The sequence below is a fragment of the Magnolia sinica genome, chromosome 2, assembly GCF_029962835.1.
Source record: "Magnolia sinica isolate HGM2019 chromosome 2, MsV1, whole genome shotgun sequence".
NCBI lineage: Eukaryota > Viridiplantae > Streptophyta > Magnoliopsida > Magnoliales > Magnoliaceae > Magnolia > Magnolia sinica.
This window is the reverse complement of record NC_080574.1, coordinates 126564436-126590429: the sequence shown is the minus strand read 5'-3', so window position 1 is coordinate 126590429 and position 25994 is coordinate 126564436. Positions and strand designations below refer to the sequence as shown.

Here is a 25994-nt window from a genome sequence, read left to right as displayed (position 1 = left end):
TTCCAAACCCCTCACATCTGTCGCTGAACAATGTCCCCAGCCGCCATGGATCAACCTCCCCTAACTTACCGGCGCCGGGAAGAGCCGGAATTCGACATGAGAGATGAGTTCTTGAAGGCTTGCATTACAAGGGAGAATACCAATTCAAGAAGATTCTCAGCTTCCAACTTAACTAGTTTTAGAGAAGAAGCTAAATCATTTAGACACCCTACCACTATCTCTAGCACAGCTTCTTCTCCTGGTTACACCCCAAAAGGTACTCCTACTTCTACTTCTCAGATACACCATTCTTCGGTGTATATCAACGTTGAAGATATTTCATTTTTTCTTTAAATCACGTTCTCTTTCTCATACCCTCAACAACATCTTGCCAGATCACTTCGACCCTTCTACGTATTCGTTTACAGCTGCACTCAAAGGTAAGGAAATTTATTATAAATAAGATTGTTTTTTTTTTTTTTTTTTTTTTTTTTTTTTTTTTTTCATTTTTTCTTTTAAGATTTTTGGTTTTTGATGAATGCATGCGGGAAAAATAGTTTGATTGGGTTTTAAGTATGTACAAGTGGACCCCATTTGAATGACCGAAGTAATGAAAGTCTATCAGGTGGGACAAAATATCCTAGCCGTTCAATTAGCGGCCAGCAAACTGATAGTTGAGAAGGAAAACGTATGGACGGTCCATGTTCAACCAGAACATAGTGGCAAAAGATTGGATGGCTAGGAGAGTTTTGATGAATGCATGCTTACAAAAATCAGTAGTTTGATCAGGTTTCAAGTTTGTGTAAGTGGGACTCATGGTTCACTTATTCAATCCATTGACATGATGTGCCCCACTGTAGATAACCCAAGTACCAAAATCCACCATAGATTGTAAAAAAAAAAATAATCCTGACCCTTCAATCAGTGGTTGGCAACAACAGTTGAGATTTTTGAGACATGGGCCATCCACGTTGGTGCTGATCATATTGATGGTTTTAATAACTGGATCATGGGTCCCACATATAGAAATTCAAGATCCAGATTGTATAATAGCTTGTTACGTTGGGCTATGTTCATGTGGGCAGCTTTGCAGGCAAGGTCAGGGTCAGGGTCAGGGTCTGGTTGGGAGTATGTGTATGGGAACCCTTTGCACTCAAAATGGAATGAAGCTGAGAGGTATATATGCAATCCCCTCTCAGGACAAGTTCCATTGGAATGCTTGTCTGCCAAAACATTGAGCGGAAGGTCCTTTCCTACTTCAACTAGGATTACTAAGTCAGCCCCTCTCGTATTCGCACATGCGCGTCTCGTGCAAACGCGGACTACCATAACACATGAGGAGGAAGAAGACGAAGAAACTCCCACGTCAGGTTTGTAAGACTGTACCATTCCTCAGTGTTTCTTTATCTTTTGTAGCTTTATTTCAGTGGGACCCATTCATCATGGCTGGCGGGAATCCCAGCGTGCATTCCGAAATAGGGTTTTGAAAATTCTGATTTTGGATTTTGTGCTGGGATTCCAGCCTCAGTTAATGGATAGGCAGCATGAAAATCCCACTTTTGTGTATGTCTTGGGATTCCGGCCAAATTCATTGGGAAAGAGGGAGACGGGTGCACGGAATTTCAGTGCACATTCCGCCCAGACTACGGAAATTTCTCGGGAGATTTTCAAAGATGGTGGCTTTCCTTGGATATTAGCTAAAAATCTCGATGAAAATAAATTATTTTAAAGCAATTTAAAAAAAAAAATAAAATTTCAAGAAATATATTTTTCATAACAAACTAACAAAGTTTTGGGATAATATCGAGATAATTAATATCATGGAGTGTATATCTCGCTATATTATCGCGACATTTTCAGAAGGCTAGGCGATATTTGTCTCGCTGTCCACGATCCTGTCCGTGTTCATCTGTCTTTTATCCTTTTTATATACGTTTTATTTGATACTCTGGCAGGGTGATGGTTAATACACAGCATAAATAATCTCAAATTAAACTGCTCAAATTGAGGGACCCACTATAGATGTTTTATCATCACAAAATCAGATTGATTGAATGATCTTAGCCTCTGATTAATGGACATTTGTACAATGAATTTGGGCCATTGAGTATTTTTAATTTCTACTGTCCACTATCCAAAAATCATTAGTTAAAAAAAATTTAAATAAGTATTTTATATATATATATATATGATCTGTCTAAATAGGCAGTTTAATTTGAGTGACCTTCATGCCACGTGTACAATTTCTTAGTGCATGATATCAAACTTTTTATTTTTGCTCTTAGAATAATTCTTTTATATTCTCATTTGGTATAAAAATCATACAATGTTGTACTCTTGTGTCACCAAAAGTAGAAACAAAAGGGTGTATCTATCAAAATAAGTGGGTACAGATATCAATTATTAGTAATTAAGTGGGCTATCTTTGTTGTGGGTTTTGATGGTAGAGATGGAGCCTATTCAGAGGATTGGACGAAATGGACAGATGACAAGAGATGTGGGAACTCAAAGTACCCCACCTTATCTTAGTTCAGGCAATACTAGCCCTGAATCAGCTCCACCCCTTAAAGAGATACCACTGACAAGCTGTGAAGTAGTAGGAGGAGAGCCGTTAAGCTTTCATTTGAAATCAAAAGCAATGGAAAATCAGGTACGTACATGAAAATTCACAAAGATAGTGTTTTGATTTGCATGTAATTACTTAATATACCCGGGTTTTTAACTCTGACAAGTGGGTCTGGTAGTTCAGTGATCCTGACCGTTGGTTCGTTGGGCCCCAAAGTGGATGGACTATACTCCAAAATTGTATTCGATTGGACAATCTTCAGATAAACGGTTAAGAAGAGGAATAAATAGCGATCCAGATTCAACTAAAAATGTCACAGTATGGGTGTTTGGGAATATTACAATATGAGATTTTTTTTATATGTATAATCCATCCACGGTGGAATGCAACTAACGGTCTGGATTATTGAACCCTACCCCCACTTGTCAGATTGGAAGCCTAAATCGGAAGCGGATCGGCTGGTGTACCACACACCAGCTATATAACTGGTGTAGGTACGTATCGTGCGAAGACGAGCGCTGAAGCTCCTCCAGCTCCGAGTTGTACAAACGGTTCAAAGGAGATCAAAGTTACATGGGCCTCAGAGTGATGAATTTATTATATCTACACCGTTCATCCATTTTTTGAGATCATTTTAGAGATTATACAAAAATTGAATCATATCCAAAGATCAACTGGACCACACCACAAATAGAAGCGGAGATAATGATTTTCACGATTAATACATTAGTATGGCCCACCATAACTTTTATTTTCCATCCAATATATTCATAAGGTCACAAAGACCTGGATGAATAGGAAAAACAAATTTCATATTGATCCAAAGCTTCTGTGACCCCTAAAAGGATTTCAATGGTAGATTTTCAATCCCCCACTTCTTTTTTCGGTGTGGTCCACTTGATAGTTATATCTGTATTATTTTTCGTCTCAAGCCTTAATATGAGCTCGCAAAATGGATGGACGGTTTGGATATAATACATACCTCATGATGAGACCCACGTAACTTGCTGAAGTCAATACACCAGCTACAGCAAATCCGCTTCCAGAGTTAAATTGATGAGGACTCGTACAATCTTTCAATGATCCATTTGTTGGGCCCCAGCATTGCTGGTCCTATCCCAATAGAACAATCCTAACCTTTCATTTTCTGCCCTTAAGAACCAGGGTCCCACGTGTAGGGTGTACGCACTGAGAAAACGTAAATACTGTGAATATTCGGGGCAGGTTACAAATCGTGCAAGGAAAGCTAAGTGACCCGAGGATTTGAAAAGTGGGCCACGGCTTGTTAGTGTAGACCACTGGCGTTTGTGTTCCATGTTGGATGAACAATTTCTAGAAAATCTTCAGAAATTAAAAGCTTGAATTTGTGGGCTGGGAGTAGAACGGTTATGTAGATATTACCATGGTTGATATTCAACTGAAAAATGTCCTGATATTGGTGGACAGGATCTTTCAATCAGGGACTTTTGGGAAATGGTCTATCTAGAATGGGAACGAAAGATCAACGGTCTAGATTACTTAACCGTGGGCACTACCGAGAACAACTGAAAACCCATGCTTGCTATGCCCGTCTCAGATGGCCTCTTGAAATTTACTTGGCCATGAAAGGTGAATTAGGTGTTGAGGGGCGCATCATCCTTGATGACGTGTGGTAAGATTTGATTGGTGGATCCGTGCGTTGTTAGATATGGACTCCATTAAAGAAAGTCCGGATCCTTTGTTTGTTTCGAAAGGGATTTCATGTTTGCATGTCTTTGTATTGGACCACGTCATCACTGTCCACGTATAATGCATTTAGGGCGTATTTAGATTCACGGTTTCGAGTGTATGGTATCGTATTAGAGGGGTTGATGGGACATGTTCCTCGTTTGGAAACGAACGGCGGGCGACGCATTCAACGCGCGCGAATGCGCCCGAGAACCACTTTACATCATCGATGAGATTGTACCGCACAACCGGCCGGATATTCAATCAGACGTAAATAGGAAGAAAGCATTTTCTTCTTTCACTGTGTTACTGGTAATGCCCAGTATGACCGTCTTTTAACAAATCTACACCATCCATCATCTTCCTCTCGACATTTAAACCATGAATGGTGAGCTTTGATAATCCAATGATGTGGCCCACTAAGACAATTAAGCTGAAACAACAGCCGAACGGTCTTCTTTTGATCATTGTAGCGATCATGATGAAGTACATGGCCATGAAAGGTCAACATGTTTTTGATGGATTTTTCTCCCTCTACCTGATGAACGGTTCAGCTCCACCTTTCACTGCATGATGGTGGCCCACAACAAAAAGACGGAACCTCTGTTTCGCAACAGAGTCGACGTACGTTGACTCTGTGAAGTTTGGTGACCCACTTATTGAAGCTGAAAATTCACTTCGTCCATTGGATTTAGGATAAAAAACCATCCGGAAAGGAGTGCTTTTGGAGTGAAATTAGCGTGGCCCATGAGGGTGTTTACTCCGCCGTCCATTTCATGTTTAACGGTTGAGATTTTGCAATAGTTTGCATAAAAACAAAAGGATATATACCTAGGCAAGGGTAATGCCCACCCTCTGAAGTGAATGAACGGCTCAGATCATTCTATGGAACAGTGAGTGAGCCCCACTACACGCACGTATATACATCGTGTGGCCTTTATCTGATCGTTTCCAAACATTGATCTGACATGAAATTCTATACATGCTAGAGTAATACGTCCTATCCAAACATTGGTTAGTGGCACGTCTCCGCTGGATGTATTCTGAATATCGCCCAACGTATACATGAACAGTACCAAATACAATACAAGACAACCAAAACGTGAATCCAAACACGCCCTTAATGCATTAGTTGTTTGAGAAACTCAATTGAAAAGTACAATTATTAGCAAAAATTATGCATTAGATTTTCGAGAAACTCAATTAAGAAGTACAATTATTAGCAAAACTTATTATAGCATAGGAAAAATAAAGATATAGTATGATAAAGATGTACAGATATACTTGACATTTTTTAACCTACAAGATGATAATACAGGAGTAGTTGAAAGAATTTGAAAGCAAAATTAGAGAGGGAGAGTCACTTAGGAGGTTGTTCGAATGGCTAAGTGGAACCTGGTCATTATCATTGATATCAAAGATTAAGTGGCTGCTAGGACATCTGAAAATTTTATAAGAAAGTCTTGAAAAAGTCATGCAGTGATGAAACAAATAGTAATCCTTAAAACATGAGAAGTATTTAGATTATTAGTGTAAGACTATAAATAATAAATGAATGCAACAAGAAAAGATAATGTTATTAAAACTAAATCAAATCTATCTTTTAATTCTTTTAATTATTAGTTATTTACCTTCCTTAGTTTTATCTTTATTCTTTATTCTTTATTTTCTTTCCTTTGGCATATTCTTGATATTTACCTACTATTTACATTATTTAATGCGTAACATTAATCAAGTACTCATTAACCTTAGCTATAATCTGAATCTTTACTTGTATGTTAGATTTAGTTTAAGTATCAAGCAAAGTTTTTCATCCAAAGATCTCTTCTAACTATCGCTTGATCATCTTAAGCAATGCTATACAAGTAGCTAAATGGAAGACCGATCTTATTAGAACTTGATCATATACCGTCAATTTCTAACATATCTACCTATCTTAGTGCTTGGGGTTAGAGTTGTTGGGTTTAAATTGAGCCGCACATTAAATTTTGGCACACCCGCACTAATCATGTGACCGAATTGGAAATAGAACCATAACATAAGTTTGGCATGCACAACAGACCAAATAACATGAGCTAGTATGAAAGTAATGAAAAAACGAGATGATCCATATATCTTTTTTAAACAATGATGGTTGTGCTACGTGATATGTAAATGGTGAATCACCATATATTAGAACAGTTACCAGCTCAGGCTGAGCAGTCACAAATTTAGGCCAAGACCTTTAACAGATGGATAACCAACCAGGTTGGAAACTTGAATATGGTGTTTTCTATATGTCAGAACAGTTACCAACTCAAGTCGAGCAGTCACAAATTTAGGCCGAGACCTTTAACAGATGGATAGCCAGTCAGGTTGGAAACTTGAATATGATGTTTTCTAAAAAAAACAAACACCTACCATGTCGCAACAAAATGTGCCTCAACCAATCTTTGATATTAGTTCTGTTGGAAGTCCGGTGTCAATAACGTCAGCACCGCAGTTACTTCTTTTATGATATAATATTCATCCACCTCTAATCCAGGAGATACGAAACGCTCTGATGCTTGTTGAGTTTTGACAACTTGAATGAGAGGTCAGGAACACCATTCTTGAAAAAAGAAATTAGGATATACCTAGAAGGCAGCCTCTCTCTAGGAATCTACTATATCATGAAAGTCAAAACTAAGTAGGCCTTGAACCACCTCCAATGATTGAACTACACCGTTTGAATCGTGACCAAATTATTTAAATGATTTAGGATGTAGCAAGCCAAGTTCTAGGCCGTATTACCACATCGGTCAACCATAAGCCCTATTCATAGTTAATTGACCAATAATCTCCATTGTCATGGCCAAATTTGTCGTTCTTCACATGATAGCCGAGTTCGACCAAGACAATCGAATTTGTCGTTCTTCGATCATGATAGCCAAGTTCAATTAAGACGGCCAAATTTACCGTTTCTCAATCAAGATAGCCGAATTTACTGTTTTTCAACCAAGATGGTCGAGTTCGGCCAAGTTGGCCAACTTTGATGTTTTCTGATCAAGATGGTCAAATCGGTCAAGATGATCAAAATCAATATTTTTACATGACCGAACAATTACATTTATTATGCCAAACAACGAATTAATATAGCATTCACTCTTTACCAAAGGTGAAACGATGTGAGGGGCAATGTTATATCATATTTCTGACTGTTCTTGGAAAATCCAATTGGAAAGGACCTGTGTTGTACTAAGGGAAAGATATAACATAATAAAGATATTCAAAGATGCTTGATGTGCTTTTTACTGAATTATATTTGATAGGATGACAAGATAAAGAGCAGTTAAAAAGAATTCAAAAGTAAACCAAGTGGCTGAGAGTCATTTAGAAGGTTGATCGACTAGTTGAGTTGGTAAGAAAGCCTGAAACGGTTAATAGAACATATGACAAGTTTAGAAAGAAGTCTCTAAAAGGTTATGTAGTACTGAAATGGTTATAATAATTGTTAGAACGTGGGAAGCATTTAGATAATTAGTTTAAGGCTATAAATAGCTAATGAATGCAGCAAGAAAAAATAGTCTCATATCAACCAAACTAAATCAAACCAAATTTATCTTTCAATTATCAATCATATACATTCCTCAGTGCAATCCTTATCTTTATCAGTCATTAACACTCCTTAGTATAAACTTTACATTTATTTTCTATTTATATTTCTTAGAGTAATCCATAGTAGTAATCAAGTAGTTGTTAAAGTTAGCTGTAATTCGAGTCTAAGCTCATATGTTGGATTTAGTTTAAGTATTAAGCAAAATTTTCCATTCAGAATGGCATTTGGCGGTTGTTCTTTACGGTTGACTGTAAGATTTTTATTTTTTTATTTTTTTTAAATGTATTGAAGAAAAAAAGTCTTTTTATACTAAAAGTAGATTTGTAACCCATTTTTAGTAGCCGAACCCTACCATTTAACTATCACATTATCATCTTAATTAAGTAACATTGTACAAGTAGTTCAATAAGCAAGTAATTTTATTACAACTTGATTATATACAGTCGATTTTTAATATATATATATATATATATATATATATATATATATATATATATATATATATATATTTCAATACTTGGGGTCATAGTTGTTTGGATTGAATTGAGCCGTTTATCCAATTCTAACACTCACGTAATAATCACGTCACCGAATTTGAAACCCAACCACAGTAGTAACGTGACTCAATCATAAACGAGGCAAACGAAAAATCTGGTAGGTATTGACACATTTTGGACAGCATATATACAAGCCTACCATTTAAATCTAGCCACATCACTATGCCCGGTCATATCTAACATGTTTCCCGGCCAGTACTTTCTTTAATAAGACGGACATCTTTTTTAACCTAATATGACGGCATTTAATTAGGTAACCAGCTAGAGAAAGAGACAGCTCACATGGAGCATGATTGGAAGTTGTACATTGAGTTGGCCCCATCTTTGATAGCCTCCTACCGCCTAATCAAAGCATATCATGTGAGTAGTTGCCAAAGGAAGCGGATTCCCTTGTAGGAATGTCCCTAGCGAAGAGGCCATTTGGAGCAGGAAGCTGATTGCTCGTGGCACTAATAACCTTGGGGCATGACCTGATAGAAGCTCCACCATGTTGTATATGTTTTACCGTTCATCCATTTTGCTAGCTCATTTTAGGGCATCATCCCCAAAATAATTCACATTCGAATCTCAAATAGACCACACCAGATAAAACAATGGAGATTGAATGCCCACCATTAAAAACTTCCTAGGAGCTACTTAAGTTTTGGATCAAACATATATTTGTGTTTACCTTTATCCATGTCACAATGACCTTATGAACAGGTTCGATGGCAAATAAAACATTATGGTGGGCCCCGTGAAGTCTTCAATAGTGGGCGTTCATTCCCACTGTTTTTTGTGGTTTGTTCCACTTAGAGCTTTGGATCTAAGTCATTTTAGGGAGCTGGCAAAATAGATGGACGGCATGGATAAGACACATACATTATGTTGGGCGCCGCCACTGAGAGGGTGACACATGCAGCAGCCGTTCAAGGAGAGGTTTGGTAAAATACATCCGGATGTGCTGCATTAGCATAAATTGGGGCTTTAGCCTCTTGACCTGGGTTCATTTTCCAATGATCGAAACCGTCTATATCGGGTATCCCAAAAATAAAAGCTCTTAGGCTAAAATATTTTAAACCCATGATCATTTGCCCCTTTTCCTTCCCAGATGGACGGTTTCCATGAATTTTGAATAATTCAAAAGGTTGAGATACTTTCGTAAGAGAGTTTGTCCTTTGGTATCCTCTAGCCACGCGAGGCTTATCATATAAATAGTTTGAATCATTTAAAAGAATCCCAATCCAACGGTTATAAGTTGAGAATGTATTTTAGCAACCTAGGGTTCATGAAGAAACACGTTAGTGGATGTTGCCCTGCCGTGGGGTCCACATTGATGTATTAGTTGTATATCCAAGCCGTCCATCAGTTTTTCCAGCTCATTTTTGGGTTTGATCCAAAAATTGAAGCAGATCTAAATCTCTAAGTGGTCCACAACACAGGAGAAGTGGTCATTGAACGCCCACAAATGCATCCACCGTCCGGTGATCCAGACCGTTGGTCTGATTCCGCCTGCACTGTAAGAAGCGTAAACAAAAATCTCCTAGGTTAGAAATTCTAGGCAGTAATGCTGGGCCGTTCTCGAAGGTATTCACAGCTGTATTCTCATCTTGACCGTCTATTTTCATAGCAAGTTGAGCGGTTCTGGGTTCCTCTTCTCGAGGGATTTTATTAATAATCATTCAGTGATAGATGGCCCAGATATACTCATGGACTTAGGTCATTGAACAAGGGCCGTACTTATCCTAAATGACAACCAGAGTATAACGTGCACATCCTTGGGTCGAGGACCACTAAATATCTTCGTTCAGGAACTGATGACGTAATGCAAGCAAGCAGGTCCGGCGCAATTTCCTGTCTCCTGAAACAGTTGTTGTATATATGCAGCTGCTAAGAGATAATGCTGTGGGCCCACCATATGTACGTGACATCCACTCCGTTCATACGATCCAGCTCATGTTATTACAAGAACCAAAAGTCATGCAGATCCAAAAATCAAGTGGACCGCACCACTGGGAAGAATGTGGATGGGACGTCTGCTATTAAAACCTTATCGGGACCACTGAAGTTTTCGATCAGACTGATATTTGGTTTTTACCTTCATTCCTGCGGGAATCAACTTACGAACGGGTTGAATAGAACATGGACATCAGGTGGGACGAAGAGGGTGTCGATGGTAAGCATTCCATACGTACTGTTCCCTGCAGTGTGGCCCACTTGATTTTTGGATCGGCCTGATTTTTGGGATCCCGTCCAAACATGAGGTGTCCGAAATGATGGCTGAAGTGGATGTCTCACACACATACAAAGGTGGACCCCACATCTTTTTGTTGCACGGGCTCCGATTTGAATGTTGAATAGGGCCAGCCCGACTGCCCGGCCCGAAACAGTTCAAATACGGGCCGAGACTACCCAAGCCCGGCCCATTGTCAGCCTATGTCTAGGCTTGCTGATCCTCCACCCCATCACTAGTCTACGTACAGACCTATACGCACACTTGTACGAGATCCGAATTGAGAATTAGGTGGGCCCTCGTTGTAGATATGATTGTCCAAGATCAGGTCTATTGGACAATTCTAGCCGCTGGATTTGAACATTGAATGGCGACCGTTAATCAAGTTTCATCAACCGTTCAAACTTTTTCCTAAAATCCAGCCGTAGAGTTTCACCAACGGATGTGATTTTAGCACCAAATTAGCCCAATGGTGGGATCAGCATGACGAGCGTCTTGGAACTCGCACAGTTCTGATTTTCTTTCACAAGTCTTTGGGAAGGGCGTGTACGATTAGCAACGTATCTTCGTTGGGAAAGCACGAAAGAATGCAAGCGCACTCGAGTTCGTTTTGCCTCTATCTCTGCTCAGGGTAGCCCGCATGAGTCGCCCCTTGGGGCCCACATGTAGAGTTGGTCTGATAATCTGAACGGTCCATCTTTATAGTGCTACTACAAATGAGCTATGATATCATAATAAATCTTTAAGAATGATTTTAACCTTTGATTTTTGGAGGTGAATGTGAGCCGTTGGAAATTTTCTTTCAATGTTCTATATCCATATACACATAGTGAGGACTGAAATCATCCATTTTGTGTAATTTCCGTTCGGTGACCTGTACAGAGAGTATACATAACATGAATAGTGTTCGATCATCAAACCATTTCAGCATGTGGGCCCAGTGGGGCGACGCTTGGTGGTGATTCTAGCCGCGACATAGGAAAAACGAACTCAATTCACCCTTCCCTCCGTCCGTTTATTTGTTGTTGTGTAAGTTCCCACACGTGTAGACAGCCCATCAACATGCAAACCACACGTGCCAATATGGTACATGTGTAGGTTTACGATACTGCTTTACATCTCCAGGCATGAAGGTGGGCCAAGGTTGACAATACAAACGGATGGCTGTAACAAACTTTTAGCGGGCTTTCCCTTTTTTTTTTTTTTTTTTTTTTTTTGTACATTGTGGCCCACCGGAGGAATGAAACCGCCTGGTTTTTGAGCTAGAAGATCTAATTAGTGGGACCCACCTAATGGAAACCTCAGATCTTGCACGCCTCTGCAAAACTTGCAGGAATGCTTCCATTCAGATTGACAGAGCTGGAGATGGCTGTGCGCTTGGTAAACCTGTTATCCATATACGCTGGCAGTGTGTAACACTCCGTACACATGCAGACAATCACCCTAGACATGGCATACAAAAACCTCAATCCAAACTGTCTAAGTTGTTGTCTCTAATGGAAATGGCGCACGTTTAAAAATCTAGATTGGGAAGATAATCCTAACCTTTGATTTATAGGTTATGATTCATCCACGGTGGAGCCATGATTTGGATGGTTTGGATTAATGGATAATTATTCTACTTGTAAAGTGTCTGCTTAAACGTCATATTCTGTTAGAGTATCAAGTAGTTTGTCTATGAAATTACATGATTCTAGAGCCGTTAAGTTCGTACAAGTGGAGCCTATGGTTTAGTGATCACAGCCGTTGACAATAAAACTTTTTGGGTATCATTCATCCAATGAGGCCCAACCGACCAACGGTCCAGATCATTCGAACTATAGGCCCCGGTTATAGGAACTAAAAACAAGATAACATAAATGGTAGGTCCTCCAAAGAAGAAGTGTGAACTGACAGCGGGGTGTACTAACAAGCTAACAAAAAGAAAAAAAAGAAAAAAAAAGAAAAAAAAAGAAAAAAAAGAGTGAGAGAAAAAGTAGCCACATTTGAAAATCTAAGAAGTACGAGTATGTGTGGTGTTGAATGCAGGTAGGAAGCAAGAGAGAGGAAGAGAGAGAAAGCAAAAGGCTGGAAATGAAGAAAAGAAAGGAAAGGATATGCCTAGGGTGGGGTCTTTTGGTAAGAAAAGATGGAAAGAAGAGCGTGATTGCAAATACAAACAAAAACAGTAGCAGGCTAAGGCCGTGGAGATTTTGTTCTGAAGGAGGAAGAGAAAAGGTGAAATCCAAAAATCCCGCAATCATCACTGCCTCTTTATCTACGTGAGTAATCAGAGAAGAGAGAGAGAGAGAGAGAGAGAGAGAGAGAGATTCGCAAAACAACTGCATGTTCTTTCTAGCTTTCGTGAAAGAGCAGACAGCTAGTATTCACGTGCATGATTGAGATCGTTGCGCTGGACTGATAAGATAAGTGGTCCTCGTTTTTCATAACTGTACGCGGATTCTCAGTGTTGAGTTGTGGGGCCCATGGTTCGTCTATCCATACCATTAGTCAGTTGCACCACAGGGATTAGATGGTTGAGAAGAGAAATATAACAGCGGTCTAAATTCAAATGGAAATGGTTGTCCTCTACAAGTCCGTGCTTTGGGTGGGGCCCATCGGGGTGAATTTATGATATCCGAACTGTCAAGCAGGTCTCCCACCGTAAATGTCGGACACCCAAAAAATCAGGCGATCCAACTGTCATGTGCGCCACCACGTGAGTTTATAGGTTTTTGGACGGTTGTTTGCTGTTTTCATCGGTAGGGTCCACGTAATGGTTTTGTACACCTGATCTTTTTGGAATCTCATCATCACGGTTGAATGAAGTAACGAACGGGTTGGATGGTATAAACACAACATGTTGGGACGCACCATGAAAATCAAAGGACAACCATCCAAAGACGTCCAAATTCACTTGTTGGCCCATCTAACAGTTGGATTTCCCGACTTTTGTGGCGTCCAGCTTTTATGTGAGGCTTCCCACCTTGCTGGACTGATTGTATGGATATTCTATAACATACAAACACCCATGGCCCCAAAAGACAGCACTTGTAGAATAAGCTTATTCTACAAGCACTTATAGAGGAACCGACTTCCTGATGTGGATGGCTGAGATCTTTCGACTCCAGAGGGTACGCTCCATTCAGTGAAGGCTTCATTGGTATAGATTACTTAACATGGACTCACTTGCCAGAGTTGAAAACGGGTTGAAAACAACGACTCATATGGGTGGATCCAATCAGAAACTCATCATCTTCTATGCCTCGTTTCAATTATTTGGGATTGGTATGTATCTTACTACATTCACCTATAATACGGGTAATAAGAGCACAAAACTCTCACGAGCATAATATAAAAAATTACAATAAAATACTATTTAATAATCAATTACATAAATCTAGCCGGCCCATTAACTATGTGAGCCATGCACCCTGAGAAAAAAAAAAAAAACAAAGTTCCAAAAGAACAGGTGTGGGCTATATTTTGCACAAGGTGGGCCAAATTGGACCCATGATTAAGTGATCTAGACAATTGGTGTTGTAGGCCACGGTGTGGATGTGCACCTGTTGAAAATCAGTGGTTTTAAAAATAATAAAAATGAAAATTTAAAATTTTCAAAATTTTGAGATTTCCCCGTCAAAATACTTTTTGAATTTTTTGAATTAAAAAGTGCGGTGTATGCTTTATCCCACATCGAAAATGCAAAGAATAGTTTTGTGGTTTACATGAGATGTTGAGAAGGGTATTCTTACTTGAAGCTTTTTGGAGGAGATGAAATATGGGTTGCTTCGCACTGGAACACACGCACGGGCATGCGCGCTCGGGCACAGGTGTGGGCAGTGAGGCAGTAGTGGCGCTAGATGGCGCTTCGCACTGGAACACATGCACGCGTAGAGGTGGGCATCGAGCCGAGCCGAGTCGAGGTGGGCCAAGCTTGGCTTGGCTTGTCCATGATGTACTCGAGTTCGAGCTCGAGCTCGAGCTTAGCCTCGAGCTCAACATTGAAGCTTGGCTTGTTTGCCAAAGCTGTCGAGTCGAGTTCGAGTCGAGCTAGTGGTTCGAGTCGAGTCGAGTTTACCTCGAGTCGAGCTCGAGCTTGTTGGGTGAGAGAGTCATGGATTCTGTTCTTGATCCTCCTCCATTGATAAAAAAATTCAAAAATCTTAAGAGAATCAAAGCAAAACCCGATGAAAAAACTAAACAAAGCTTCGAATCGGATGAGGAAACCTATAAGAACCGATCTGTTCTTGATCTTCTTCCACCAGCAGAAATCCAAGTACTAGAAAAAAAAATAGAGCAGAACATAGATCAGAAATCCAAGTAAAGAGCTTTAGCCAATCAGATCATTGGATTTCCTTGAAGCTCTAACAAATCTGAGAAGAACCTATCTCAAATTTCTTGGGTTTCTCGTCTAAGAAGTAGATCTCAAGATATTGAAATCATACTATTGTGGAGTTGAAATGAAAACTAGTGGTGGTGGTCGGGGCGGGCGTGCAGCTAGCAGTGTGCAGAGAAAGAGAAGAAAGGGAAAGGGAAGGGGGTGCGTGCGGTCGGGTAGAGACTCCAGGGTTTTTCTTTATTTTTTTATTTTTAAGTTTAAACTTAAAACTTATATTAATATTATATATATATATATATATATATATATATAGAAAATATTTAATATATTTATTAATCGAGCCAAGTCGAGCTCGAGTTCGAGCTTCGAGTCGAGTCGAGTCGAAATGCCCTATGGTCGAACTTGGCTTGAACTCAACTCAAGCTTCAAATAATTAGCTTGGCTTGGCTCGAATCGGCTATTCAAGCCGAGTTAATCCGAGCTGACTCGAGCCGAGTCGAGCGAGCTTTTCGAGCTAGCTTGACTCGTGAACAGCCCTATGCACGCGTGTGCTCAGGCACGGGCGTGGGCAGTGAGGCAGCAGTGACGCTAGATGGCGCACTTTGCACAACGGGTCTAAACCTGAGGCCTATATAAACTGGATCATTCCAATCCGATTTTATTATCTCAACACACCATCTCTCCCATCAAATCATATACAGTTCGTAGCTCCATTTTTGAATACTGTTATCATCTCCATCGTCTAAGTCTGACTGTTCCATAGTGGACCTATCGTGTTGATAAGGGGGCGAATCACGCTTTAAGGACAGCGTATTTTATACGTGATTCAGCCTAGTGATAAATTTTTTTTTTTTTTTTTTTTTTCGATGTATCCAAAAGAAATTTTCTAACAGCACCAAATATCCTCCTATTGAAAGAATCCCGACCGTACGTTCACTAGGAGATCAACAAATACACGGTTTCAGAGAAAAATTAATATAGCAATGGTTCACATTCAACAAAAAAGTAAATGCCCAATATTACACAATTGGGATATTCCAATCTGGTCTATTTCGTGTGTGGACCATGCTGAATTTTCAGATGTATGTGTGGGACCCACCTTTTGGTCATTGAAATTGTTCACATAATGGGCCAATGGTAGATGGGCGATACCCAAAAGTCTTTCCAATTAGAGAATCCTACCCATCCAATATTGACTCAATTAAACGTGGACCGTTGGTTGCTTGTGTTCATTTTCACTGGATGGCTATGATGATATGCCAGGAGAGCATACTGTGATAGGGCCCACTAGGCCGATGGATCATGTGGTGCCTCATATCTTCATCATCCTACAAAGATAACATGATTCTCAAGCACCAACTTCATACTAGTATGACCCTTGTTTCAGTGATCCACAACCATTAATCCCATTGGCACACCATATATCAGCAGCCCAACAATGAAGCTGATTGAGTGATCCCTATCCTGGTCAGGCCAGAAACAAACATTATTAGTTGTTTTCATACTCAAATGGGGAGGTTAGGATCAACCAATCATCCTTATTTTTGGTTCATATCCCTAATATGATGACGCCCACCAGATGAACGGTCGAGATCTTGCATGCATCAACCTTGTTTACCCATGGAAATTCCTCACATGAAGCCAACCCACCTATAGCAACCATCTCGTACAATTTAGAGCGCACCATGTGAAGATGGTGGTCCCAACACGTACCATATATAGATGCATGCTCAATTATTTTATTACAAGCATCTCATCACGTGATAAATGATGTTTAGGTCGATATTCAAATCGTACCCTCAATAAAGAAAGTGGGCCACTCAAGGAAAGTGGGCCCCACTTACTTTTCCCAAATGAAGGAAAGTGGATCACCCATCGTCCATCACGACGGATGAATCAAGGCAGATTAGCAGATTGGTGGGTAGAATTTTGTTTCTAATCCCTATGACTTAACGTAATACATGGGAGAGATCTACCGAACGCCACTCAGCATAAAAATTTCGTATATATATATAATAATAATAATAAATCGTTACAAAGGTCCTGATCATGAAATGGACTCTCTATCGACCATTGATTTCTTGGAATGACAAGATGATTAGGTGTGGGCTGGCCTGGTTCATTGGTTTTAATGTACTGGTCCAATGTGGATGGAGTCAGGCCGGTGATCCGGGCCGTCCAATTCCCATCATTACACCCAAATATGTGTAGCTGTATATGGGCCCCTAAAGGATTGGGTGTTGGTGAGATATTGCAATATCTTTTTTGATATCTAACTTAATCATTGGATATAGATATGGGTTTAGGTAAGTTTGATATTAATTAGATATGGATATTATTCCAAAAAGTCGAATTTAAGTTGGGTAGTTGGGTAATTGGATATTTGACTAATATCTAATTAAAAAAATAATAAAAAATTAGTTAAATGGTTAATTAAATTAATACAAATATTTAAAAGCATAAGGACCATTTTTATAATATAATTAGTTAATTGTATTTAATTTTTGAGTTAAAATTATTATTATTTGAGTAAATTATAAAAATGTCTTCAGGTAATTGGGTAAAATTTTCATATCCATTTTTTTTTTTAAAAATAAAAATTGAGTAAGATATGTCAGATAATCAATGGGTTGAGTGATGGGCACTTTAGTGGGCCCCACTAGAGATCAAATTTCCAATGGGAACATGTTTCAGGCATGATTTTACGTTGATCCCTCTGGTGTGTCCCACCTGATTTTGTTACCGGGATTATTCTTCGGCTGTATGGTGGCCATGATAAGGCACACAAGATACACGGTTTTGATCAAGTATGAACATCTTGGGTGGGCCCCACATGCCATGTGCCGTTGTGATGACCGTTTGATCAATTACAACTGATCTGCCAGCATGCCATTTATTAGGAAATCACTACCATTAAAACTTTTTGCCCCAATATGAAGATCACCCTCATCAAAACTTAGGCTGATCAGATCACTAAGTGGGCCACACACTGTGTGTTGAGTCAGACAATCGACTGTTCATTGATTCCAACAGTATGGCCCACCTGATGAAGGTGCCTGTATGATTTTTGTGTCAATAAATCTTCATCGTGGGCCTACTATATCTATGGTAAGGACGTCCCACACAAATTGCATGTTGGACGGGAAATATTGAAACCAGTTCTCTTTATCATAGTCTATAAAATGGAGGGTCAAGATCGTTTATATAAAATTAGTGAAAATCAACATTCTGATCCTTCTCTTTGTTGGTGTCCATCAAGGATCGCTTATAGAAAAGAAGTTCAAGTTGCATCTAGATTCAGTCATTCGATCGGTCTGATTTTCATGGTGGCCCATGAAATGTGTCCTTCACCGAATAGACGATCCAGATCGACCCGTCAGATTATACATGTGTGAAAGTTCGTTGGCCAGAATTCTATCTTGGCATGTGGCTAGGATATATAACTAGATTCGGACGGTTCATCCGCAGCGCCCCACCGTGGATGAGCTGCAACCCAAGTTCACATTCGTTAGCCAGAATCCTCGTTGTAGATCACAGGGACTTCCAGGATGAACATAGACCGTTGAGAAAAAAGGGCAAAGTCTCTCAATCGGCTGGTAGGATCATCCATTTGGTTTGATATTTAAGGGACAGCGCACCGTCCATGACAGTTGGACAAGCAAATGAGCCTTAATAGGTGAGTTTGATCAATGATTAATGGGCCAGTCACCTTTTGGATGGACATCTTTGAAATTTGATTAATTGGGTGATTTTGGATCACCTTCAATGTGCATGATCGAACCTTTAATTAAGTTTCTCGGATTGAACCTAATCAAACAATAATGAGTGGGCGGTTGGAGAATTCAAACAATGAGATTTTTAGCCTATGGCCCATCTAATAGATGGTGGATTGATTGAACGGTTTAGATCAATGAGAAAAAGTGCCAGTTTTAGAATGATGACATGCTCCACTTACTATAGAAGTGGAAGGTCCATCTAAGAGTAGGTGATTGATCAAACATCAGAGGTGTTTCGATTTACCTGAGGTTTGGCCTGTGCTCAATCCACGAAGTGGCCTATTGATTCGACGACTCAGATGGGTGAGCACCGAGTCTGATGAATCCAACTAGCCCAAGCGTTACCCCATAGGGCTGGGATTGCACTCGAGTCATAATCTTGGATTGATGACTCGTCTGAGTCGACTCAGACTTGGTCGAGTCAAATCCAGTTCAGCACCAAAAGTAGAGCTAGCCACGAGATGACTCGGCTTGGCAGTCTTGACTCATCCAACTCATTCAGACCTAAATTGACACCAATTGGGTGGGTGAGTCGATCCGAACCGAGCAGACTTTGTCCAATATCCCAAACCCGACTCATCTCTCTCTCTCTCTCTCTCTCTCATATATATATATATATATATATATATATATATATAGAAGATACTGTGTAGCCAATGAAGATGGTGCAATTCCACAAGGTGCACTTAGGTTCTAAGCTTTGATTTCAGCACGTGAATGCCCACTGCACCCAACCCGACCCGAATTGACTCGGTTCCGGTTAGTCTATGATAAACCTGGACTTAGATCAGGTTAGGCATGCTGGATTTGGCACTAAGTCGAGTCAAGTTTGGGTCAGGTCTATTTCAAAACAGGGTCAGCCCTAACTTGGTTCGAGTCAACTCGTTACCCAACTCTAACTACGAGTCAAAAAACTTGGAAAAGTCACCACATGACTCATCCGAGTTCATACTCGACTCAGTACCGAACGAGTCAGTCCATGTCCCAAAGTCTTGAATAATGGTCATAATCGGACCCGAGTTGAGTCAGGCCCATACGAACCCCACCCTAGTTGGACCCCCACTTTCAATGCATGAAAACGTTAGAACAGTTAGAAGTAGAGTCCACACATCATGGCCCATCACTTTCCAAGTGGACCATGCTTCGCATCCAATGACAAGGGGAATACTAACAGTCCGGTCGTCTGCATGGCTTTTTCCTATCTAACTGACAAGGGCCCACCATTTTACTTTTAAAATGATAGGATCCCTTCCCCCAACGGCAACGCAATGGGCTAACTGTTCTGATGCCTGCATGCCTCTTTCCCCCTCCTCAAACAGAGATGTTTAGTATGCTGGAGTTTTAAGTTTATACCAGTGGGTCCCACCTTTATATATACACATCATCGTTGGGGTAGGCCCAAACAGTTTTGGACCTTGCCTCAATACCTCATAGTCTGGAAGATCTTAGCCATTCCATCTTCCTGATCAGTTCTTTCAGGTGTGTGGGATCCATTTTTATATTTAATTTCTCAAAGAGATCCGCCAGGTGGTGCCCATCAGATGAACGGTTTGGATTGGTGAAATATGGGTCCCACTTCTGCACCATTGATGTGAAGGAACACCTTACAGACAATGCCCTCAAAATAGACTATTTTATAATAACTGGGCCTAAGTTTGTACGGCACGTTCAGGCTTTCAGTTTGTAAAAGTGGGGTTGATGGAAAGTGATCTGAACTGTTGATATTATGAGTCTCGATGTGGATGAGCCGTGCACCAAAAAACCATGAGATTAAGAGATCTCAGCCATAGAATAGTTAGGATTCTCTTGATTGAATGTGGACCGTTGCTGTATTTTTTTTCTTAATCACTTTTCCAAGGTCCACAAAGCAAGGCCCACCTTATGGAAGGCTTGTATTTCACTCAAGCGTGCCATATTATTAACACGTGTGCGTAGCAAACTTTATTATAAATCGGGAAATGGGAAGCACCATCGAAGTACCTTTTGAAACATTTGTAACGTTTGTTCGATCAGGACACAAAAGACAGCTCGGTTTAATCAGACAGTTAGGTGTGGTGGTGGGCCCAACAGTTAGAAATTCGACCAATTAGAATCCGAGAATCCCAAAAGAAGCTGGTGATATGGCAAATTAGCAACAGAATTGAAAACATATCCCTTACCAACACCCAAACACTCCCCGCCATTTTAAATTCAATTCACAATCCAAACCTCCCCCTCACAACCTTCACCCAAACATGGAATATTCCAAGTCCATTTCTTCGCCTAAGGTTAACCACCCTTTTCATTTTTTTTGCCTTGTTTTGTACATAGTGCCATGTTTGGATGTGCCACTTATTGCAATAGTGTTGAAATATGTGTTTTGGGTCTTGGACTAGCAAAATTCTTCAACCCGTCAGGAGGGCAACATTTGTATTTTGAATATGGACGATTGGTCCTTTTTTTTTTTTCTAACTGATTGGTTTTTCTCTTAGATGTGTGACCCACCTGATGGTGGGCCAAACTGATTTTTAGGCTGGGGTATGCTTACAATGGACGCCATTTGATGAGTTGGCCAAACTTGTGGTGGGACCTGCCTGATGACATGGCCAAACTGATTTTTGGGCCAGGGCATGTTCATGGCACGTGTGCATGAATCAACTAGTATTTTTTCTGAGTAATGTCCATTGCACACACAGAACTCATTGGGTGGTAGAAAGCCAGGCATACGCTTAAACCAATCCAGACAGTCCAAAATAATGGTTACCATTACAAATGGAGATCACTTTGATTGGAAAATCCTAACCGTTCAATTGGCACCCACTGAATTGAGGACAGAAATCAAATGGCCAGCAGCCAAAATTAAAAGGGAGTCATGCACGGTTATGATCCATCTACGGTCCTGATTGGCAAGAACATTGAAGTCCACCTTGGAATACTTATGCATCCAAACGCAGCTTAGATGGCCTCCTAACTTTCTTCACGTTTCCATGAAGGCTTTGAAGCTCTCAAGTTCACAGTCTTCACTCCAAATGGTCTCTGGCCGCAGTGTCCGATCCGGTCAATCTCAACCATTCAAACTCCATACTGAGGTAACGGTATAGATTCAACGGCGAACATGTGCTAACGTGGGTGTTCGTCCACAGATTCCGAGTTGGATATCTAGTTCCAAACACTTCTAAATTTCGATAATTAGCTATCTTTATACTCAAGCTGATTGATTTGTGGGCACCCATTTTACATTTTGAGATTGGAAATGGTGCACAAGTTGTAAATTTCAATACCCATGATGGAAAATCAGTGCATGAGAATCAATCAGGTGGGTATTGATGTGAATTGCCAGTTTGAAGATTAAGCAATCTTGGTTCTCTCTCTCTCTCTCTCTCTCTCTCTTTTGTCCAGTCTAGAGGACAAATGAAGGAACGGGCATTGATGAAAAGATTACAAGAAATGGACGCGGAGAAGGCGAAACATCGGATTCCAATCGCACAAGGATTGCCATTGACTACTGATAAACCTGAGGTAGATAGTACCTTACACCTTCACACACTTGGGCACGTGTTCATGCATCTCTCTCTCTCTCTCTCTCTCTCTCTCTCTCTCTCTCTCTCTCCCCCTTTTCTTAATGGAATTAGCAATTTTCCCAATGAAATGTTGTAACTACAGATGGTACACAAACCTCCAGTAAAAGAACAGACCAAGCCAATGGATATCAAGCTTCGCACACAGCAACGAGCTTCCCTACGGGCAGGATTCAATGATCTGGTGAGGCCCACTTACGAGAAACTCCCATCTCCTTCTCTATTCTCATCAATCAATTTCACTCATCTTTCACAATGTGTATAGGTTGCATTCAAGATGAGTTGGCTGGAGTATCAGCAAAAACAACTAGAGAAGATGAAAAAGGTAGGGATGGTAGTGTAGGACATGTCCAGGTCTGGCCCACATCTAGCTTTCTTGGGAGGCCAAAGGCCCACTGGCAGATCTTGGAGATTTTATGACCGGCCAATAAATAATCTTTGTTTTAGATATACATAAAAGGTCCAACATGAGAGCCTGCTGGTAGGGATTATTTGAATAATATTATAAGGATTAGGGGTTCATATGGGTCGGGTCGACCCAACGGGTCTTTGGAGCTGGTCCTATAATAAATGGATTTGGATATAAACATGGACCCACTTAGCTTCATCAGGGTCCAAAATATTGAATGGGTTGGTTTTGGAATATGATTAAAAGACTCGGTGATTGGGACTGACTCGTTTTGTCCGACTCACTCCCTTGATCTGGATCGGGTCTGACTGGGTCTGAGTCAACTCGGACGACACATCAGATTCCACCTGAGTTGACCTGACCCAACCCACCATTACTTCCAAGTGTGTTTTAAGGCTGGAAATGGGCTGAGCATGTGACTAGAAAATTCAAAATTTTGAATAGAGCTAGACTTAAGTCCTGGCCCAACCAGTTCAAAATCCAGGCCTAGGGTTCACCCATTTTCAGGCTTAAGGGCCAATTTGGAAGACACTATTATTATACAACGAACAAATATCTAGAAATGCTATGGTATTTTGGCCTTCTAATCCCATGTTTGGGATCGAAATCTTTTGTTCGGAAAAACTGTATGATGTGAAACCAGCGTTGGATGGATACTAGAATTATAATCAATGTATTAGATTTCATAATTGATGGGGCTCGCCTATATTCATATGCAACTTGAGTATCACTTGTAAAGGATATATATGGATGACTGTGTTGATATAACACACGTGCATCAACATGGGGCCATCAATATTGTGGATTTAAAAATCCACCACAAATCCCATTGGATTTTATGCTGGGAGTGGAGGGTCAAATACCTGAATTGATTAGATCATTCTCATTGATTCCAAATTCCGGATGAAATTTATGTTCCACAAAATTTTGTAATTTAATACCACCTAATCCCAGAGTTCCAAACAGGCCCTAACATAACTGGGTGGAAGTTGGTCTCCATTATGAAATGGGTTGGGTCCGGAATCTATCAAAGTTGACTTAAACCAACCAAAATAGACCCGGCCAGAACTCAATACAGAACCAATTCTTAAAATCCCTTCATAAGGTAATTAAGGCAAGTGAATTTAAAGACCCACCTACTGAAAATTTTAGTTGAGTAACCTGGACCTAATCCAAACCCAGCTTATTTGGACTTGGACCTGACGATAATTGGGTATAAGCTGAAAATGAGACTCCAGATGCTTAAACCGGTCAGGTTTTGAGCTCTGCTCAACCCAACCCATTTGCCCCCCTAATCAGTACTTGACCAGCAGACTGGTTTGGGCTTAGGCTATGCTTGGCTATTTGGGCGGGCCCGGCCCATGTTTATAGATCATGGACTGGGCTTGGATAGATTGGTTTAGAATAAGAATCACCAAATCACATGTCATTAAGATGATCTGATGGAAATTCTAAGTGGGCCATGCAGATTATTGAAGAAGAAGAGATTAAGACATTGAGGAAGGAAATGGTTCCAAGAGCCCAACTGATGCCTCTTTTTGATAGGCCCTTCTTCCCTCAAAGGTACATGTATTGCTTTAGGCTTTCTGAAGTTCTCCTGTGATAGTTTGCTGCCATTTAAAAATTGATGGTAACTCTCCTTACACGTGGCATTCAAGTAAGGATATCCAGATCATCCAAATTGTGAGGAGTATGGTGGATGGATTAACCAAGCAATCCTAACCATCTAATGGATGACTATCCAATGAATGGTTAAAAGTAAAATAGTGAGCGGTCCAAATTTCAATGGAAAAATCAGATGGTTACCATCATCATCTTCACCGTTTAATTTTCTTAATATGCTCCATCAACAACTGGGTCAGGGGCTTGGACGGTCTGGACCACTGTACAACTCTGCAACATGTATGGTCGAAAAATCACCACCACTTTAAAACGGTTATGAGTTATCACAGGAGTCTAGCCCGGCTTTTGAACTTGTTGAATAGAGTTTGAATTAGTCTTAGTTAATTCACAACTACATAATTTATGTAGTTGTGTGAAGTTAGTCTTGGAGTTGAATTGTTATATATACATGGTTGGATGTATCAGGTACTCTCTCTCTCTCTCTCTCTCTCTCTCTCTCCACAAGTTTGAAATCAAATGGCCACAGTCAAATTCATGGGTTCATTTTCATCTACACAAAGTTAGAAATCAAATGGCCACAGCCAAATCCATAGGTTCATTTTCAGCTATTATAAGGCCTCATGTGAATAACAAACAAAAAACCATTTTTATGACATACGTGCTCAGTTAAAGGTTTTTTGGCCAGGTTTCCCACCAGGTTGGGCACACACGCTCGGTTAAAGGTTTCTGAGCTAGCTATATTTTCCACCGGGGTAGGCACACACGCCTAGTTAAAGATTTCTGGGCCAGGTTTCCCATTGGAGCGGGCACATATGCCCGGTTAAAAGTTTCTAGGCTAGGTTTTCCATCGGCTGCATTTCTGCTCACACATACATGGCATAGTTCAACATACTTAACAATAGTCTATGTTGGGTAAAGATATATAAATATTTTTTCTTTTCCATTCCATCAGTCATAAGACTAAAGAAAAACACAAAAAGATAAAAATCAAACTAAGATATTAGCTTTTTCAAACTTTCATAGATTTATTGAAATCCGGATAATATCTAATGTTACCTACATGATTAATGGATAAGATGGTTATGTAACCGTTCAACTGGCCTGCGGTTTAGATCTTGCATACATGTGGTGCTGTGGTATATTTGCACGGTTGTAGCAAACAACTGCCTCCAAAATGATAATTTCAAAAAAAAGAAAAAAAGAAAAAAAAAAGAGGTGATAAATAGGCGCACCAACGGGTGGAACAGGGCATGTTCATAGTGTTAGCTACGCCTAATGAACGCCCCAGATCTTCTGCACATGTGACATATGCGTTACATGCTCTCCATCTCACCATTCCTCTTTTCAAGGGCTAAAATATTCGTACATTTGATCTCTTGTTATTTGTGTGGACAGATCAAACAGGCCTTTAACGGTTCCAAAGGAGCCCAGCTTCTACAGGCGCAACTACTGCAGTCGAAATCTCTATACTTTCCAGCAGCCTCTTAACCAAAACATGAAGCCTATCAAGTGATCAACGGCTGAGATACGATGAAACAATCATAGGGACTTTGTGTTCTCATGGTGTGTGGATCATGTTTCAGGGTACTAAGATTGTAGCTTAAAAATCAAATTAGTGGGGTTTGCATAGATTTGAAAATTAAATGATCTTGTAAGCTTTTCCTAATCCATTTCATTGTATTTTACTGCTGCAATTGTCTGTTTCTCTAA

At 40.2% G+C, this 25994-nt stretch overlaps 1 protein-coding gene across 4 annotated transcripts; it reads left to right on the top strand.

Moving 5' to 3' along the window:
- Positions 1–25994, top strand: LOC131237575 (uncharacterized). Of its 4 annotated transcripts, none has more exons than XM_058235411.1 (10): positions 1–256; positions 375–419; positions 1065–1349; positions 2427–2629; positions 22074–22196; positions 22338–22436; positions 22518–22577; positions 24130–24224; positions 24693–24749; positions 25680–25994. In XM_058235411.1, the coding sequence occupies exons 1-10, from the start codon at positions 31–33 to the stop codon at positions 25795–25797; spliced, it is 1311 nt and encodes a 436-aa protein (XP_058091394.1). In that variant the 5' UTR covers positions 1–30; the 3' UTR covers positions 25798–25994. The 4 variants fall into 4 exon arrangements, with proteins under 4 accessions (XP_058091394.1, XP_058091397.1, XP_058091395.1 ...); XM_058235412.1 differs by having other exon boundaries at positions 2–256; positions 22074–22193; XM_058235413.1 differs by lacking the exon at positions 24693–24749 and having other exon boundaries at positions 3–256.